At 35.2% G+C, this 20,704-nt stretch overlaps 1 protein-coding gene across 6 annotated transcripts in view; it reads right to left on the reverse strand.

Annotated features, from left to right (window-relative positions):
* Window positions 1-4,102: 4,102 nt before the first annotated feature.
* Window positions 4,103-20,704, reverse strand: part of LOC149531710 (polyadenylate-binding protein, cytoplasmic and nuclear-like) — a 116,940-nt gene continuing 100,338 nt past the window's right edge. For 2 of the 6 annotated variants that reach the window (XR_016358668.1, XR_016358667.1), the window contains 3 exons: window positions 5,294-5,623; window positions 4,671-5,027; window positions 4,103-4,538 (listed from right to left, as the gene is read on the reverse strand). Coding sequence is in view for 3 of the 6 variants with exons in the window: in XM_089809708.1 (XP_089665834.1) it covers window positions 4,971-5,027; window positions 5,294-5,623 (387 nt within the window). In the remaining 3 variants the exon portion in view is untranslated. Of the gene's footprint in view, window positions 4,539-4,593; window positions 5,028-5,293; window positions 5,624-20,704 lie in introns of those variants that run through there. The other 4 variants (XM_089809708.1, XM_089809709.1, XR_016358669.1 and 1 more) reach the window with 3 other exon arrangements.

The raw sequence follows: 20,704 nt of genomic DNA on the forward strand, positions 1-20,704 counted from the left end.
AAGATCTTCATAAACCCTCTGAAACAAATCCCTACTAGTTACCAACCAAATCAAACCTTCTCTTTAATGCCAATTGATGCAGTGCAAGGTCGGGTGTACCTCCAAAGGAGATGACCTAGCACCCAACGCCAATAACCACATAGTGGAAATACACCACAAAATACAATATTTGTTAGATAATTCAATTTTTTATTCATCAAAAAATTGTTTGCATGTAATGTGCTAGGCTATAAGGCCTTCTTGATTATGTCCAAATACAAAGCAATTACAGTACCAGTTCTACAAGATCTCACAAGATCCAAATAACCCCTAGCTAGCCCAAATCTGCAATAGCACAACAATCTGGTATAAACTCTAAGAAATAGCTAAACCCGAGCTCACAAGTCACCAAGCAATCTATTTCCTAAGCCCACACTCTGCTACTAGCTCAGCTAAACTTTGCTACTCTCAACAAATCTTGCTCAACTCTATCATGAATGAATGAATATTCAATGTGATCTATCATTGAAAAATTAAAAAACAAGGAACTGCAAGAAATACATGTTTCTATTGATATCTCTATCTTAGTCCATACAAAATGTCATACTCTCTACAACCAACCCACAAAATGCCTTTCAAAAGCTTTACACCATCCTGTGCCAACTTCCTAAACTGATTCCCATTTGTTTTGATGGGATTAAACTCCTAAACAAGCCTAAAACTTACTTCTTGCCTAAAGACCCTACTAGCAATTAGTTTCAAATTTTTAAATTTAAAATACTTAGCAAATGACCCTAAAAGGAATTTAACCCATCACCAAAGCCCACAAATGGATTCAATTACCTTATTTATTCATCCTAAAACTTGATGCAAGAGCATCCTAGGTAATGGGCAATCCCACAGTAGCATCGAACCTAGATTTAGTGGACTTTATATTTTGTGCGATTAGGGTTATGTTTGAGGCATATTAGTGGACCTTGTCCCATGTGCACATAAGGATTAGAGTGATTGCATTGGAGTTAAATCTCTTTTGGTGGTTGCTGGTAATATGTTCCTATTTCTTGGGCAGACTTTGGAGATTGTTTCCACGAGCTTCGATCTGTGGGAGTTGGCTTATGCAATCTTAGATGTGGATCATTGGGTGGTGTGTGGGTCTATGGATAAGGCTGCATAATGTTATTTTATCTTATGAGTTAGTTATGATTGTAAGCTTGGGGTTTGTCATAAGTATTATGTAATCTACCAAGCCAACTTGTGGTTTGAGTGGTTATTTATTGTGAGTGTTTATTTAATGCAACTTGCTAGGCTAACTTGTGGCTTGGTTTAGTATAAGTAGAGGGTCTTGTGATGTCTAGAGTCATTCATTCACGATAGAGTTGAGCAAGATTTGCTGAGAGTAGCAAAGTTTAGCTGAGCTAGCAGTAGAGTGTGGGCTTAGGAAATAGATTGCTTGGTGACTTGCGAGCTCGGGTTAGGTATTGAGTTCTATGTGTTTTATGATCTAACAAGTGATTTTGAAGTCACAAACAATCTTATTTTCATTACATTGATGACTGATCACATGACAGTTTTAGGGGTTTGCTCATTTTGAAGGTTTTTATGGATTTTGGAGTCTTTCTATGAATGCCACTTATTGTTTCTCAAAGAATGGTCACCTTGTAACATGTATGTAATGTTACTATCAAGTTATATTGCAGGAAGATTGATTTGAAGGGTGTACACCATGATATTGTGGGAGGAAGGTGCATGGATTTGATGCCAAGGGTATAGCAGTACCACATCTTCTTTAACAAGGGATTATTTTATGATTGGAGATGTTATGTCAAATGAATGGTGAAAAGTCCACTGATAAGTTCTTAAAGTGAGTATTGAGGGTTCGTTGAGAAAGCCCTAGTTTTGGCCATGAATTGGTAAAGGTTTTTTGTTCAAACTATCAAATGGTGTCATTTGGGAAAATGGGTTACAAATCCTTTGATTGGCAACAATATAGGATATTGTTTACAATTTGGAGGTTTGGGGTTGAGTCTTGTTAGCTTTGTAAAAGTGGGCTAATTAGCCCTTGGAAACAACCAAATTGCTTATTTCTGTACAACCAATCCAAAGTGACCATACCTGAGTTCCTAATATGGTGTAGTACTTTGAAATGGGTATCTAGATCAGTTATTTAATTGGAAAGTGTTTAGGAGTGTTTAGGAGAAAATTGAAGATATCAACAAGTTGAGACCTAATTGGCCATTAGGCCTAGATTGAAGGCTTAAGTTGGGTTTGCATAACAATTGGTAACTTAGAAGTTTGGGAACCATCAAACCACATTCGTTTTGGTTGGAGAAAGTGTTAGGAAGCATTGCAATCCATAGTCAAGGGTGGATGAGTATGGAGCCTTTGAAGGCATATTGGTGCATTTGGATACACTTAGAAATCTAAGGAGTTTGATCCATTTGAGAAGCCCTATTGGGAACCTTGTTTTGATACCCCAACCTTTGCATCAACATTTCAATCCAATATACAAGTAAAATCAAGAACATACCTTCTAAGAACTAAAACATGAAACACATCATGGACACAAGAAAGGATTGGCAAGGCAAGTCAATAAGAAACTGGCCCTATCCTCTCAAAGATATTGAATGGACGAACAAACTAAGGTGCCAACTTAGAGCCATTTCCATAGTGGAGTTGACTCTTTCTCAAGCAAATCCTCAAGCATACTCTATCCTTAACAAAGAATTGTCTTTCAATCATGAGAGCATCTACATTCTTTTTCTACTTATATGTGTTGCTACAAGATGCTAGTTAATCCACTCCAAATGCTACTCCATGTCTCGTAACATCTCTAGCCCCAAAAGTACTTTGTGCTCTAGAAAGTCCCAACTTAGAGGTGTGTTGCAAGATTGAGCATATAGAACCTAGAATGGTCACATGGTGATAGAGATGTCATACCCCTTATTATATGCAAACTCCACTAAATATAAGTAGTCCTCCTAGTGACTCTTCATATCCATCACATAACTCCTAAGTGTATCCTCTACCACCTGGTTCACCATCTTAGTTTGTCCATCAGTCTTTGGATGGTAAGGCAAACTAAAGTTCAACTATGTCCCTAGGGCATGTTGTAAAGAAGTCTACAACCTAGGAGTAAATATTGGATCTTGGTTAAATTGACATCAATGCAACAATGTGTTGACATCAATGACAACCAAACCAAAAAACCATGCTAATCCACCACAATATCCAACTCAACTCATTCTGCTCTATACTACAACACCAACCTCCATTTTGAAATGTAAGCCCTTCAAAATGGACAAATATTAATCCTAATTAGCCCTCTAAGCCTTCAGAATTGAGTTTTGAGAGACAAAACACTCACACATGCCAACATGGTGCAAAGCCTACTTGAACAAGTAGAGTATGCTAACAAACACCAACAAACCCAAATTCATCAATTCTTGAAGTTTTTGACCGCCAAAACTCCAAATTTCTCACCAAAATCCTCCGGAGAGTTCTTATTTGACGATGAAGGTTAAAAGTTTATTTTCATTTTCCAAGATCTTTATCAAAGTGTGTTAAGTCTATATTTGTCTTTGGCATCTTCAAGTACCAATTGGAGTTCTAGAAATTCCATAAAATGCCTAAAATTCATAGCTTATCAATCAAAAAGTAGTGACAATGCATTAGAACAGATCTGTTTTGAAGGAATGACTGATATTTTTTAATTAATAATGGAAATAAATTTACCTGACCTAGAGAAAGACAGAAAAACAACTATTAATGCACCTTATCCAAGAAAATTACCCAAAAATGTTTCACATCTCAATTATTTTGGGGAAAAAAGAGGGTGCGAAAAAACTTGACTCTCTTCAAAGATCATCACAATTAACTTATTCCATTTTTTTGACAGCTATATATCATCCCTTTCTAGCTACCCCCATGCCCTTACAAACCCCAGCTCACTCACTATGCATTAAATACCTTGATTACATTCTTGGAGTTGAACAAAATTGTAATTGATGACATTAGTTTTTCAAACCTAATTATAGATACCTCCCAACATATAATTAAGCTACTAGCACAACATTTAATGCAAACCTGCATAAACATAAATGATGGTCTTGCATCAACATCTTAATAGTGTCTCAAAGAAAAATGATTTATCTATAAACAATAATAATCTCCTTTTGCATTGTTGACAGAATCTGCAAGTATCAAGCAAAATCAATGGCCCAAACCATGGAATACAATCATGAAGAAAAGAAGTCATGAGGAGCTACTGTTTTATAACCTTTTGATACTTTACCACAAAACCAATTTGAAATTGGATAGCTGATCAACTTCACAGGGCCATAGCAACAAATGAAAAGATAGATGGCACAAGCTAAATGGAGTTCAGATAACTTTCAAGACCTCTGATGGATCCCCCTAGTAGGCTACTGAAATTATTATCTACAGTATTCACCAAGCTTTGCATTCTTTACCTTACACTGCAAGCCAGGGAATACAATCATGTGGAAAGGCAGCCATTAAACTTGATTAGTTCATAATGGGAACCTTCAAGAACTTAAATCCTACAAGAAAGTTGAATTGGGTTAGCTTATAAAATTCATTTGGCCAAATCAAGAATTTGAAAGAATATAAATTATAAATAGCACTAGTTGAACTATGAAAGAGCCAACTTGCATGAGCTCTGGTGGATTCACCTGTTAGGCTGCAAAAAATATTTTACCACTGGATTCACCAAAATTTGTTTTTGTCACCTTATGTTATAAGGCAGTTTACCCTTGCTATGGAAATTCCTGAGGGGAAATTGTAAACAAAAGAAGATTTTTGACACACTATAGTCATGCTTGATACATTGTAGAAAAATTACAACAGTTACAAGGACAGAAAACTGACAACTGAAATAAGGCCATTTTGTATCGATCCTGGTTAGTGACATTCCTTATAACAAAAAGCATTTATGTTCGAACATTCTGGTTTTTGTGATTCTGTTCAGATGCTCATGCTTGATTCTTCTCTTTGGCTTCTTGCACCACTAGTTCTCTCTTAAGAAATTCCTAGAATACACAAACAGGATATTTGGATAAGAAAAAAATTCATATTTTATCACAACTTGAACAATATAAACATTTAGGAAAAGACAAATCAATGACAGAATTGGAAGTGCACAATCTAAGGCAACAACAATCAACAAACTCACAGTAAAACAGAAAATTATATATTTGAGTGCCTTCAACATCATTCTGTTTCTGTGAAATATGAAAGAATTTTTTCCTTTCTTATCCATGAGTGATGAGTCCACATAAGGGGGATGGAAAACTACCTTCCCGTTTAAAGCAGCAATTGCAGATTCAACTTCTGTTTGTGATGAATAGAAAACAAATCCAAAAACACGAGGGCTTCCTTGTTTGCGTTCAAAAATAACTCTTGCATCCAACACATTTCCATATTGACCAAACAATTCTTCAAGAGATTTAGCATTGGCTGACTTGGAAAGATTACCCACAAATACTCGATAAGGAGTTTGTGAAAGAAGCATCCTTGATGTCTCAGATATATTATCTTCCTCCACAGATGCAGGTTTTATTAGAATGTCCTGCACATATTTTGGTCTTATTAGAATGTCCTGGTTTTCATCATGTCCCCTGATATTCTGCAATCCAGAAATTCAAAAATATGTCACACGGACATGTCTCCGAGATCATAAGAAAAATTTAAGTGGGCCCTGGTTTTATAGCATGCTTACAATTTTTCTATACTCTAAAAGCCTTCATGCATGCAATTGATTAAATTCTCAAACAATGTTTAACATCCAATTAGCCAAAGAAAAAGTTTTTTTTCCGAGCAAATGGAAAAGTCAAAACTACTGAAGTGTGTATCAGACAATCTCATGGAATCTAACCATACCTTAGGGAAATACGGGATTAGGTCAAACAATCTTATGATATTTTTTCAATTCAAAGATCTAATTCAGATGTTTAGGCTCTATATAATCTTTCTTTCTTTTTAGAATCATTAATCTTGCCACGGAAAGAACTGCCAAAAAAGAGTCCATATAATTTATACTAGTTTCTGTATAGTTAGTTATACAAGATTGTGCTCAAGATCTATAGGGAGGATTGTCGATTCCTTTGATTCACTCTGAATGATTCAGTTTCCAAAAAAGGCCAACTGTACCATTAGCGAAACAAAAAGGTATATTTTTGAACAGTGAAGAGGTTAAAAACTACTATGTGTGAGACAATCATAGGGAATATGCTCAAAACTTAGATAAATAGAATATAGTGACTTACAATATTGAGATATTTGATCTTGAATGTTTGTTTGACAGCTTAAACCTTTTTCCACCAATATTTTGACTTTCAGATCACACTTCATGATTTTAAGAACAAAAGAAGAGAAATGTTGATGGAAATAGAATTTGTGCAATCAAACATAGAAATTATACTATGGACTATGGAGATTTACTGTCTTTAAACTTCGAAAAATTTTAAAATTCCAAATTCTCATGGATATACACACACAAAGGAAAAATTAAGATTCACGTGTGCCTCATCAAGATGTATACTGAACTCTATCTAGAGTCTAGAATACTAGGAATCTTTCTTTTTTTACAGGAATCTTTCTTTTTTTACTAGAATCATGTATACAGACAACTGAAAAATTAATCAGAATCCATAAAATTTATGCTAGTTTCAATTATGTTAGACTAGCAGAAAAAAATGTTAGGGGAAAAAATTGACAAACTGAAAGTGCGAGATTTTATGAAAAAAAAAAAGGGAAAAGTTGGATTTGAAAAGAAACGTAAAAAATTGTACAAAACGTGGCAAAAACCACTTTTTTTGATGAATTTAAGGATATTTCCAAACATAGAGATATAAAGAGAAAATAAAATAGAAAGGTTAACCCATGTATGTAGAAAAAAGATGTTTATTCTATGTTGTCTATGAGAGAACTTCCCTGGGCTTATTTTAGATGAAGACAACAGAAGCAATAGTAGGACCAAACCTAGCTACTAAATTGAACTACTTGTATTGCAAATGCAATCCAGCAGTCTGATTTGTCAAAAGAGATGATGACCTATAAAATTAGCATCAAGCGTGCTATCAAAAGTTTTAGAGAAAACTTCTTTCTTTAAGTGGTATAGATACCAAGGGGAGAATCATACTATAACATGCTAAAATTTCTATTCCTACTTTAATTGATTTAAATAACAAAATAACATTTCTTTTCTGAAAAACACAAGAAAGACAGTTATAACGGCTATCATATCATTTACACATGAAATACAGTTTCATCCTCAACTTATTTATTCAAGTGATTGGAGCAATAGATTTAACAAATTCTAAAACAATGAAAGAGAAACTAACTTAACTATAATAACCATCTAAACAATACATAGATTTGAAAGCGGAAGAAAAAAAGTAAAATCCCACAAGGTAGTTATCTTGAATGCAAATCTTATCCTTGAGTTGTGCAAGCCTTGGCATCCGGAAGAGAGGAGAAGCATCGCCAAGGGCTTAACCTCCCAACCGCAGACCCTTTAGTATCCCCACACAATCTCTACTGAAAAAGGCACCCCCTACAAAAGGATTAAGCTTGGGACACCAGTATCAAACCACTGAGCATCCTGGTGTTAAAGTGTCAACTAGATAGCCAGCTAGGCTTTGGATACCTTCTATGCACCTATCTGCTAACTACTAGCAACCCTTAGCTCTAGTGATCATAGCAACAAGCATGCCGTTAACCTATCCTGGTCAAGAATTTGTATCGGCACTATGTACCCGATCACCCAACACTTGACTTGAAAACAAGACTTATACAATGGACTATGATGGATTGACTCAGTTTAAAACACTTTTATTACTTGCTTATTTGTTACTAGTTGTTCTTTCTCTTATCATGCAAGGATAACCCTTTCTTCAATGGTTACCAATACACACCCTTCATCTCAACCATGCAAGTCTTCCTGGATGAGTTTCTGGGTGATTGTCTAAACACTGTATAATTACAGCCAATGCATTCTGCTCGACTTGGGCTTATGGCTTAACAAAAGAATCATGATACATGTAATTTATTCCTTACTTTTCATAAGAGTGTTGTCTCTTACCTCAAAGTGTATATAGTAGATACCTCTGTATAAGCTTGCACTATTGGATCTTACTCCAAGTTAAGAAATGATTCTGAAAATAAAATGTTATTACAAGTAGCCACAGATTTGCTCGATCTAGAGCATGTTTACAAATCTTATACAAATGAAAACAAATAGTTCATTTCAGATCAAGACTCTATCTATGCTAAAGTTTCCTTCTTAATTCCAAGCTAATATTTACAAGCCTCTTATATCAATATTAAAGAGCATTTGATTCTGAAAACAAAATGTTATTACAGGTTGCCATAGTTTTGCTCGATCTGGAGCATATTTACAAATCTTATACAAATGAAAACAAATAGTTCATTTCAGATCAAGGCTCTATCTATGCTAACGTTGCCTTCTTAATTCCAAGCTAATATTTACAAGCCTCTTATATCAATTTTAAAGAGCGTAAATAAGCAGAAGTATATAATGACCTGACTATAATGTCACTTCTTTGAAAGCTCAATCTGTCTCTAAGCAGTTGTTGGTGAAAGAAAGACCAAGGTTACAAATGTAGAGCAAGGAAGTCTTGAAAACAATCTCTAAAGCATCTTACGACACTTTCGTGCTTGTGTCTTCCAGCAAAAGGCTCAACACTGTATGGCTAGATGTGCAAGAGATTTCTTGGTGGATTGGTCACATCATGGTGATGCCTGATTCAATATTCAAGGCAAGTGAAAATAGCAATTGTATGTGACTGCGAGGAATTATGAAGGATTTGTAGGCGAATTGAGATAGTGAAAATAATACAAAAAAGCAATGCAAGCAGTATGAAGTTGTGATAACTCTATCGTGATGTTTTGAATGCTACTCAATATGAACCATCACACAAAATAAGATCTATCCCTTACTTGGCTGCATGCCTGATTATGAGCAAGAAAGTATGAAGGTGGCAAGGAGTTACAATCAAAAAGCCATCGGCAACATATGTGGCAATATAAAATGGCCACCGAACAATATAAGGGCCTTGTTGGGACTCAAATTTGCATTCCTGATTTGAGTACTTTTGTAAGCTTTTGAATCATTTTGAGCCCCTATAAGCACATTTAATGCAATGTGTACCCGGCTGTCCTTTTGAAACCTAAGAGGTGTTTGATGTTTCTAACACCTTGCATTCAGCATATCCATGCATCCCATAAAGATAAATTGTCATTCCGAGTCATTCCCTGAAGTTTCATTTTGAGCAATGTTCAAATTTGCATTTTTGTTTAAGTGTCAAACGGCGACAGGAAGCCTAGTTTACATTTGAATATCTCACACCCAGTAATGTTTCATGACTCACCGCTTTGGGAATGTTTAGTACGCATATCAGAGAACCTATTTTTCTATTTTCAAGTCGTTTCGATATGTTTTGACTAGGTTTTAAATCCCTCAAAGTCGGTTGTTTACTATTGTCATGCTGATGTAAATTGTTCAGAATTCTGGGAGGCCCTATTTGACCAGTTGTAACTTTGACCCAGTTGACCAAAATGAGATAATTCCTTCGGCATTGCATTCTAGGGGTCAAACACTTTCCATGTTCCAGATTTGAGCCTATGACGAATCCATTTGATCAGTTTTCAAACACAATTCCGAATGCAATTTGTGATGCTTTATTGGTGTTTTAAGGTGCAGATTGATTGGTAGCCTTGTTCAGGATGTCATAACTCTGAAACCGTGATTATCTGAACCAAATAGATTGTACCATTGTTTTCTACTCTGAAAATTCTTTAAGTGTGTTAGTTTGCAAGTTTTGACGAATCCGTCTGCACACTTTCCCAAGTCCATTCCGTTTGCAAAAATCACTTTTTTGTCACTGTTTACAGTTCTGAAAATCCAAGTGCCCCACTTTGAACGCTTGCCAAGTGCGCCCAGTTATTCGTCATAAGCCCAAATCCCATATTTATACTCTCCTCATGACAATGAACTAATGCCCCAATTTTTTATGCCCCCATGTGTCCGTTTGACCTATTTTCGAAGCCAAAAATCGAATAAATTTTATGGTTTTCTGACATGTTTGCTTGCAAGCAATTTTACGAAGGCAACTTTGACAGTGAATATCTTTTGACTGAGTGATCATCATGAGGCGAAATTCTATAGGGTGCAAGAATGTGGAACAAAGAATCAGCATGTCAGATCCCAAGGCCCAGTTGTCGGTTTGTGTCAGTTTTTGAAGCCAGTTTCAGAGCATTCCTACTAGAAAATCACAGTTTGCAAGAATGGGCTGAGTTGGATGATTTGATATGCATTAGATTAAATAAACTCATAAATGAAAAAGATCACATATGGTTCACCAAGACAACTGAGGAAGTTGTGCAGGTTCAAATTTTCTTTGATTCTTTCAAAAGGAATTTTGATGAAATTGAGAAATTAGGAGAAGACATCCTAACGAAATAGCAGGAGATATTGAACTCCAATTGGCCAAATGATTCACTTTTCAACAAGTGGATGTCAGATCTTGCTCAAGCAAATCAGTTGATATCTGAAGAAACTGATGAACATGGTGTGGACCTGGATGAGTTAGAGTTAATTGATACACCAGAAGAAAGGAAAGAAGAGCAACTAACTGTAAAAAAAGAGAGTTATTCAAACGGATGATTCAAAAAAATAACAACCAATTGTAACTATGGACATGACAATCCATGATGATCTAGAGGGAGAGCAATGAATTGTAATCAATTTCTAGGTATTAGAACTTGACACTTCATGTGCAAATCAGATTGTCCCACAATTGGAAGGACAACAAATACAAATGGATCAATCATCAAATGAAGCTCCTTAGCAACAAGAAGCTACAACAGAAGTGGTCCCACCCCAAAAGGATCATTGATAAAGACATTATGTTGTAAAGTAAGAATGCATAAGCCAAATCTTTTTGTGACAGCGACCTTTTGTTTGTAAAAACTTTTTGTCTCAAGGACGACTATCCTTTTTCTCAGAATCTTGAAGCTTGTTGCATCTCATAATATATAAATGAGATCCCAAGGCTAGAGAAAGGGTCTGAATTTTCTGTGATTTTTAGTGTTATGCTAGCCTTTCATTCGGTCCAATAAGTCTTTAGGTACAATTTTGTGATGTGTTCATCTGCATATCTGAGAATACAGGAACATATTGAATGAGAAGTTGTCATACCTTGAAGTATTTCTGAGTTTACATTAGTGTTGTATAATTGTCAAGGAGAATTAATACAAAGGGAATGTTCTACCATATCTGTTTTCTCTGAATTTTGTCTCCATTGTTATGTGTTGGTTATGTTGAGATTGTGCGAGTAAGGTTCATGCAATTTAATGCAATTAGGATAGGTTGTATATCAATTTGCTATTGCTTTTAATTCAAAGAATTAAGTAAATGCTTCATTAAATTGATAGGATTTTCAATTATATAAGAAGGATATTCATAAAAAAGGGGCTTAGGGTTAATTGCTGATATAATTGATTGTAAGGCAATTAATTAGGTCAAATTTGTTGGGTAGACTCTGAATGCCAATGGATAAGGCACTAATCATTTATTTAGTTGCATGTTGAAGAAATCATAGAGTTGCATGAAGCAAAACTTTAAAATCAAATCAATTTTTATTTTGTTGTATGAAGAATTTAACTATTGGTCAGCACTTGTTTGCAATAAATCTCTGTGTTATGGTTAGCTGTTGTAGCCAAGAATTATTTGTGAAACCAAGAAGAATTATGACCAATATCTGCTATAGGTGATAAGTGTGATGAAAGAATATGAGTGAATGAGTGAAATGTGAAGACAATATCAAGTATCAAGCCTTTTATCCCTAAGGTGCACCCACCTAAGCTTTGTAGAGCTTAAAGAGTAAAGAATCCCTGTGATTCTGTTAAAGTTGCATCCAGATCTGAAGATTTCTTAGTTGAATATAGGAGGTAACTAACCCTTAGACCAAGACTTATCCTCAAAATCTTGGTATCAAGTACTTTGTTGCTTGGTAGTTTTGAAACACCAACAGGCCCGATGAAGAATATAGAAATATTGCCGCTCATGATTAAACTACTGCCAAGGAAAAATAATTTCATACTAATGTCTTAATATAAAAATATCATACTATACCTACTTACACTCTTAAGTCACAAGGTTCGAGTACGAGTTCGAGAACTATGAAGTTCGGATGAAGTTTAGCAAGCCAAAAAAAATGGAAAAAAAATTCGACATCAAATTCGTCTTAATTTTCTATGTTTTTATATACATTAGTTATAATTTTATATACAAATTAAAAATAATATATTATAAATTGATTAATGATATTAATAATAAATAAAAATATTAAGTCTAACAGTTTTGCAGTTTACTAAAAGAATAATAATAATACATACAAAACTAAATAGTAACAACAAAAAATATTAGAAGTTCACAAAAATAAATATAATATTATAATATAAATAAATACCTAATGATTTAAAATAAAATAAAATCTCACTATTTATTACTATTTTACTATTTATATCTATATTAAAATATTATTCTATTACTATTTATAATCTTATTATTTAACTTTATTATTAATTTTTATATTAAAGTTATTATAATATTTATTGATTTAATTTACTACTATTTTACTTACACTTATGAGATTTTACTTTTTTGTTTACAAAATAAATATATATATAGAGAAAGAGAACTTATATCGAAATAAAAAAGCATAATATTTTAATAATAAACAAACAAAAAAAACTTATATTAAAATGAAGTCTCAAAACAATACAGAAATTTTATTAATACAGAATAAGACGCATTAAATTTTATTAATATTAACCTAAAAACAATACAAAATCAAAATAACAATATAAAAAGTTGAAATGAATGACGACTAATTGATATCCGTTGGCAGCTAGTTTCAACAGACTAGTCTAAGGAATAGTGAACGTCAAGATTCAGCGGGAGGACATCGATAGCAAAAAAAAGTCGCTGCATGCTGAAGAACTCCAATGAAACTTAAGCAGAAGTCCAAACAGCCTGCAAGAATGATATTGAAAATAAAATACGATCGTTGAGTCGTCGTCAAACTTAGCTGAAACTTCAACCAAAACAATCACTGTAGCCTACAGGATATGCAATAGGCAATGACCCTCAAAAATCCCTAAGTAATGAATGAAGTGCATTTATTTATTATATTATTGGGTGAAAACCCTAAAATAACTAGCAAAAAAATATTGCTTCTGCAAAACAACAACATTTTCCTATCTCGTTCAGATTTAGGGCTAATTTTAACATTTTACTTTTTATTTTTTAGGGGTCACCGAATTTTGAATCTCAAGCTGAAAATTTGCATAACCCTATGACATAGCCTACACTTGTGTATGTGCGTACACACACACATATATGTGCCTGATATTCCAACATTATCTCTAGTGTATACGTCATATTTTAAGTAGGCGTATACATACCTCTTTTTTGAATTTACGCATACATACATGTGTATATAAATATGCGAGCATATGTAGATACTATGGTATTGTTATATTAGGACATAACAAAAATATCATAGGAAGCTAGGAGATCATTCCAATTTATAAGGTAACACATTACTTTTTAGTTTTTAATTTAATGCTTAGTGATCTTTTCTTTAATAATATATATTTATTGACTCGGTTAGCTCGTGGTAATCCATAGTATGCTCTAGCTTGCCTAGTCATTTACCCCTTAGCCTTGGTGGTTAGAATTCATACCTCTTGGCCCATAGATCTATTGGTATCCCTTACCCAATTCGCTCTCTGCCAATGCTTCCCACCTTCGTCAAACTCCTACAAAAGGAGAATTACCATGGTAATAACATATTCCTCATTATAAAATCAAGGTTACTAAAACAAGAAATCATTTTCATAAAGCATCATAATGATTGACCACCATTTTACTTTTCATGAAATTATAATGAATAACCAACTTTTCCATTTCACATGAAACCATAATGTTTAGCTAATGTACCAATCAACTGACTTCACATGAAATCTCAACGGCTATAAGAACATTTTTAAATTAAGCAAAACTTGGCATATAACATACCCTCCCCCTTGTGTTTCATCATCCTTGATAAACTTTTCGAACAACAAAAATAGTCCAATAACAACATACATATCATTATATCAAATTGAATCATAATTATTCATAGTTCAAGTTTTTGGAAAAAGATGTGGAAATTTCTGGAAGATTTCATCATGATCTTCCCAAGTAGCATTCTCTTTAGTATACTAGTCCCATAGGACCTTGCACTAAGTGATATCTCAATTCCGCAACCGAAGGTTACACAACTCGAGCATTATGAGTGACTCTATTTCCACAACCCCTAGATCTCGCACCTACAAGAGATTCCAATCAACGACATGTTCATGGTTGGTTACATATTTTTTAAGCTAAGAAATGTGAAATACATTATGCATTCTAGCAAAGGTTGAAGGTAGGAAAATTATGTAGCGACGGGGTTTATGACTTCCAACACCTCAAAGGGTCCCACATGTCTTGGGGCTAATTTGGCATTCCTAGAAAACTTGCTAGTACTTTCTTGTGGTTCAACTTTCAGGAAAACCTTTTCTCTAACTAAGAATTCCCTAGGAAACCTCTTTACATCTGTATAACTTTTATCTTGGTTGTTTGCCTCCTTTAGCCTCTAACAGATTTGAACTACTTGTTCCTCCATCTCCAGAAGCATCTCAGGTCCGACAATGATTTAGTCCTCAATTCTATTCCAACTTACAAGGATTCTACCCTTGCGCCCATATAGAGCCTCAAAAGGTGTCATTTTAATACCACACTGATATGAGTTGTTATAGGCAAATTCAACTAGGGAAAGATACATCTCCCACTGATACTCTCAATCCATGAAATATACTCTTGAGAGATCTTCGAGCACTCGGTTTACCCTTTCTGTCTGACCATCAGTCTCTAGATGGTAAGCTGAACAGATGTTTAGCTTTGTTCCTAAATCTAAGAATAAAGTTAGCCAAAATCTGGATGTTATCCTAGCATCTCTCTCAGATATGATCTTTTCTAGGACACCGTGAAGTTGGAAAATCTCTCACAAACTTATAGGCTATTTCTAGCACCCCATGTATTAAATTTCCAGAGATGAAATGTGCTACCTTAGTCGATCCACAACCACCAGGATGGTATTATGCTTGTTTTGAGTCATGGGCAACCCTTGGATAAAATCCATAGTGATTATTTTCCATTTCCATTTGGGAACCTCATTCGAATGTAACAATTTGGTCGGTATCGATGCTCAACCTTAACCCTCTGACACTCAAGGCATCTTGCCACATATTCAACTATTTCCTTTTTCGTGCCTTTCCAAAAATACAAAGGTTTTATGTCAATCAACATCTTTTTTACTCCAGAGTGCCCTGAGTAAGGGGCGGCATGGGCCTCTCCCAAAATCATCTTCCAGATCTCTAAATCCTTAGATATGTACATCCTACCTTTATATCTTAAGAGTTCCTCTCTATCCAACTAGTATCCTTTGTACCTAGGATCTTGAGGATCCCTATGGAGTGCTTGATGAGCCTCATAAAACTCATCTCTTGGCAGACACTACAGTACTTGCTCCCTAAGCCCAGCATTTATTGCTACCATGGCTGAAATATGTCTTTGTCGGCTTAAGGCGTCAGCTACTCTATTCTCTTTACGCTTGATATAACTGATCTCAAAATCATAATTTGCTAAGAATTCTACCCACCTTCTCTAGCAAGCGTTAAGGTTGGGTTGGGTGAATATGTACTTCAATCCATCATGGTCGAATATGAGTTCAAATGGTTTCCCAATTAGATAATGTCTCCACATCTATAGAGCATGGACAGTGGCAGCTAGCTCCAAGTCAAGTAGTGCATAATTTTGTTCATAATTTTTCAACTTCCTAGATTCATAAGCAATGACCTGGTCTTCTTGCATCAAGAAACCCCCCCAATCCTTCTCCCTATGCATTTGTTATAACCGCAAAATGACCCTTAGGATCTAGTAAAGTATTGGTGCGGAGATTAACTTATCCTTTAAGTATTCAAAGGTTGCTTGACAATTTTTTAGACCACATAAACTTCTTCCCTTTCCTTTGCAGGGTGGTGATGGGATGTGCTATCCTAGAGAAATCTCTAACAAATTCCCTGTAAAATCCTACCAAACCCATTAAGCTTCTAACACCTGACACATTCCTAGGCACCAGCCATTCTTTGATTGTCTTGATCTTGGCAGGGTCTACTGCTATTCTCTTGGCTGATATAATATGCCCTAAATACTAGATTTCCTTCTAGTAAAAAGAAAACTTAGATAACTTTCCATACAGCTTATGTTCACACAATCTTTGCAACACTATCTCAAGATGTTTTTCATGTTCTTCCTCATTCTGAGAATAGATGAGAATATCATCGCTAAAAACTAGCCAAACTTGTCTAAACAATCATGGAATATGCTATTCATGAGATTCATAAAAGTTTCATGGGTGTCACTGTGAACTCATGGTGCCCATAGTGGGTTCTGAAAGCAGTTTTGTGAATATCTTCTTCCTTAATCCGAAGCTGGTGATAACCTAATCTCAGATCAATTTTAGAAAATACCATTGCTCCCCTCATTTGGTTGAATACATAATCAATCCTAGGGATTGGATATCTATTCTTGATGGTGACTTTGTTAAGCATTTTATAATCTATGCATAGTCTCATAGTTCCATCCTTTTTATTTACAAATGTCATTGAGGCTCCCAATGCAAAACACTCAGTTGGATGAGTTTCTTGTCTAACAGATCTTGTAACTGCACCTATAATTCCATTAATTCAGTAGTGGTCGTTTGGTACGACACTCTTGATATGGGCTCTGCCCCAGGTACCAAGTCTATGGTAAAATCAAATATCCTAGAAGGGGGTATGCCATGCAGTTCCTCTGGACATACATTTCGATAATTCTTAACATATGGATACTTTTCTTTGAAGGATTCTTTCAATCTCTCTAATCTTCATATCTTTGAAAATGTAATCATCTTGATAGGTGGTCTCTAATGATTCCCTCAGGTCTTCTATCTTTACTGCAAAGATTTCACACCCTTTTCTCCTACATCTCTTAAGTTGCATAGCTGAGATCTAACGACGTTTTACTTCATGCATTATTCCCCAAACGCTCATAAGGTTTCCCTAGCCAGCTAGGCATTCTATTGTCTTTGCAAGACAATTTACCTTCACTTTGTGCTCACTAAGTTAATTTATCCCCTTGATAATATTGTAGGACCCTAGAGGTGCTACGTACAAATTAACCTTAATAGAGAAATTCGAGAAGTCTACCTGAGACTCAAATAGACATCGATCTACTCGAGTCTTTGACTGGTTTACATATTCGACAGTCCGGGGTTTTACCATAAATTTTGTTCTTTTGGGAAAACTGCTTAATAATTTTGGGGAGATAAAACATTTTGTGGCTCTAGTATCAATTAATATAGAGATGGGATTTCCATACATCTTACTTGGGGTTTCTATAGGGCCCAACCGTTGCTTTGCCTGATGGTTATTCAAGGTTACATGAATCTTCTACTAAAAGACGACCTAAAGAGGAGGTAAAGGAGGTCGGGGTTGCTGGTTAGAGATGCCTTTATTAGGAAACTGGTTGGTGTAGTGATCTCTGCCACATGTGAAACAACCCTTAGGCGGTCCTTTCCTATCACTTCCCTTGTTGCCACTACCACTACTGGAATTACCTTTAAACTCCTTATTGTTATTCCTCTTGTATTATGTCTTGTTGGGCTTAAATTTTTTAAAACTCTTTTTATGTGTCCCTGAGTCAGAATTGTTGGTGCTCCAATTTGTTTTCCTTTTGTTATCTCGGATGGAATCATCCCTTTTAAATTTGTGTTCCTATCAAATGGCCTTTTCAAAAGCCTCCTCCATGGTTCATGGGGCGAGAACATCAACTGCTCCCCCGATCCTTTTGTTTAACCCCATGACAAATTTCCTAACCTTTAGGTTCCTATCTTGTTGATATGGAGGGGCATACTTTAGTAGACAAATGAACTTCTCCTAGTACTCGTGTACTATCAAATCTCCTTGTTTTAAGGTTCTAGAAGTCCAACAACTTCTGATCATAAAAAATTTGGGGTAGCCATCGGTTCTTAAAAATGGAGACAAACCTGTCCCAGATAACAACAGTAGTCTTAGTATTCAGTTCTATCTTGGTGTTTCTCCAACATGTGGCTGCTTTTGAAATGAGATGAATTCCCCAAACTGCTTTGGAGGTTTTGGAAAAGTTTTTGATCTCGAAGTATTGTTCCATCTCAGTTAACCAAGCTTCAGTGGCTTCACCAAATTCAAATCTGGAAAATCTAGGGGATTTTATTTTCTTAATGTCTGGTGTCAGATCACTGACTATCTCTTGCTTTATTTTTATTTTTATTTTCGAATGGTGTTTTAGGAGGCCTGGTTTCATGTACACTATGAGCAAATAACTCTTGCCCAGTTCTAGGAGGGGAGTGGATATCCTCCTGCGCTTGCCCAAGTTGAGCCACCAAGGCATTCATTCTTTTCTCCATGTTTTCCATCCTATTTTGGGTGTCCTGCAAGACTTGGACCAACAGGTTAATGGGTATCTGACGAACAGAATTCTAAGGAATGGTCCCACTGGACATCTGATTCTTTACATTGTTCCCGTTGTTTCCAATGGTATTTTTTCCTAAAATATACAATTGGTTCCTTTGCCAATATTATGTTTTCATACATATGCTCAAGAAGAGAGAGAGATACAATTGTTTGCTCAAAATAAATTAAATACAAAGTTCCATTTTTTCTCATTATCATTCAAAAATAGAGATATTTCTCTTGTTACAACTACAACCAAACTTATTTACACAATTTCCTCTTCTGAGGATATTACAAAATAGCTTAACATAATCTTTTAAAAAGAATTGGACACACTATTCCTAGGTATTATGTTTGTTTCCTTCCTTGGGTGTATCCTACCCTTTACCAGGTGTATGATAGATCATGAGTGGATTTGTTTGTTTGACATTCCAAGCCTCAATGAGTTTGGTTATTAAGATTGTCATCTTGGCAAGAGTCCATTTGACTCTCTCCTTAATCCGAAGCAAAGCATGGGCTAAAGTTTCATCATCCTTGGGTTCGAAATAGTGAGAGTAGTACTTTGGCATATTCTAAATCAGATAGAAGGATATGGGGTTGCAAGGTTTCTTTCGAGGAGTAATTCGGGTGTACATCATGTTTTTCATTTAACACTACATTTTTTAATTTTTCTAGTTAAGATAGCGATGAGCCCAAGGTTCAACACCAAACCCAGCGCTCCGATACCATATGTAACATGCTAAAATTTCTATTCCTACTTTAATTGATTTAAATAACAAAATAATATTTCTTTTCCGAAATACACAAGAAAGACAGTTATAATGACTATCATATCATTTACACATGAAATACAATTTCATCCTCAACTTATATATTCAAGTGCTAGGAGCAACAAATTTAACAGATTCTTAATCCAATGAAAGAGAAGCTAATTTAACTATAATAACCATCTAAATAATACATAGATTAGAATGCGGAAATATAAAAGTAAAATACCTTAAAGGTGGCTATCTTACATATAAATCTTATCCTCGAGTTGTGCAAGTTGTGGTATCTAGAAGAGATAAGCATTGCCAAGGGCTTAACCTCCCAACCATGGACCCTTAAGCATCCCCACACAACCCTTACTAAGAAAGGCCCTTCCTACCGTAGGATTAGGCCTGGGACACCACTGTCCAGTCACTAGGCATCCTGGTGTTAGAGTGTCAGTTAGACAACCAACCAGGCTTTGGATACCTTCCATGCACCTATCTGCCAACTACTAGCAACCTTAACCTCTAGTGATCACAGCAGCAAGCATTCCACTAACCTACCTTGGCCAAGGATTTGTGTGGGCACTATGTGTCTGATCACCCACCTCTAGACTCAACAACAAGACCTATACAATGGACTACGATAAGATGACTCAGTTTAAAACACTTTTATTATGTGCTTATTTGTTATTAATTGTTCATTCTCTTATCATGTAGGGATAACCCTTGGTTCAATCGTTATCAATACACACTCTACATCTCGACTATGCTGGTCTTCCTAGATGAATTTCTGGGTGATTCTCTAAACATTGTATAATCACAGCCAATACATTTTGCTCGACCTAGGTTTATGGCTTGACAAAAGATTCATAATACATGTAATTTATTCCCGACTTTTCATAAGAGTGTTGTCTCTTATCTTAGAGTATATAGAAAATACCTTTGTATAAGCTTGCACTGTTGGATCTTACTCCAAGTTAAGCAATAATTCTGAAAACAAGATGCTATTACAGGTTGCCACAATTTTGCTCAATTTGGAGCATATTTACAAATCTTATACAAATGAAAACAAATAGTTCATTTCAGATCAAGGCTCTATGCTAACGTTGCCTTCTTATTTCCAAGCTAATATTTACGAGCCTTTTATATCAATTTTAAACAACATAAATAAGCAAAAGTATTTCATGACCTGACTGTAATGTCACTTCTTTCAAAAGCTCAATTGGTCTCTAAGCAGTTGCTGGTGAAAGCAAAACAAAGGTTAAAAACATAGAGAAGTATTGAAAATAGTCTCTAATGCATGTTACAAC

This window comes from Cupressus sempervirens, chromosome 11 (assembly GCF_028749045.1).
Source record: "Cupressus sempervirens isolate cs-2001-9-10 chromosome 11, ASM2874904v1, whole genome shotgun sequence".
Taxonomy (NCBI): domain Eukaryota; kingdom Viridiplantae; phylum Streptophyta; class Pinopsida; order Cupressales; family Cupressaceae; genus Cupressus; species Cupressus sempervirens.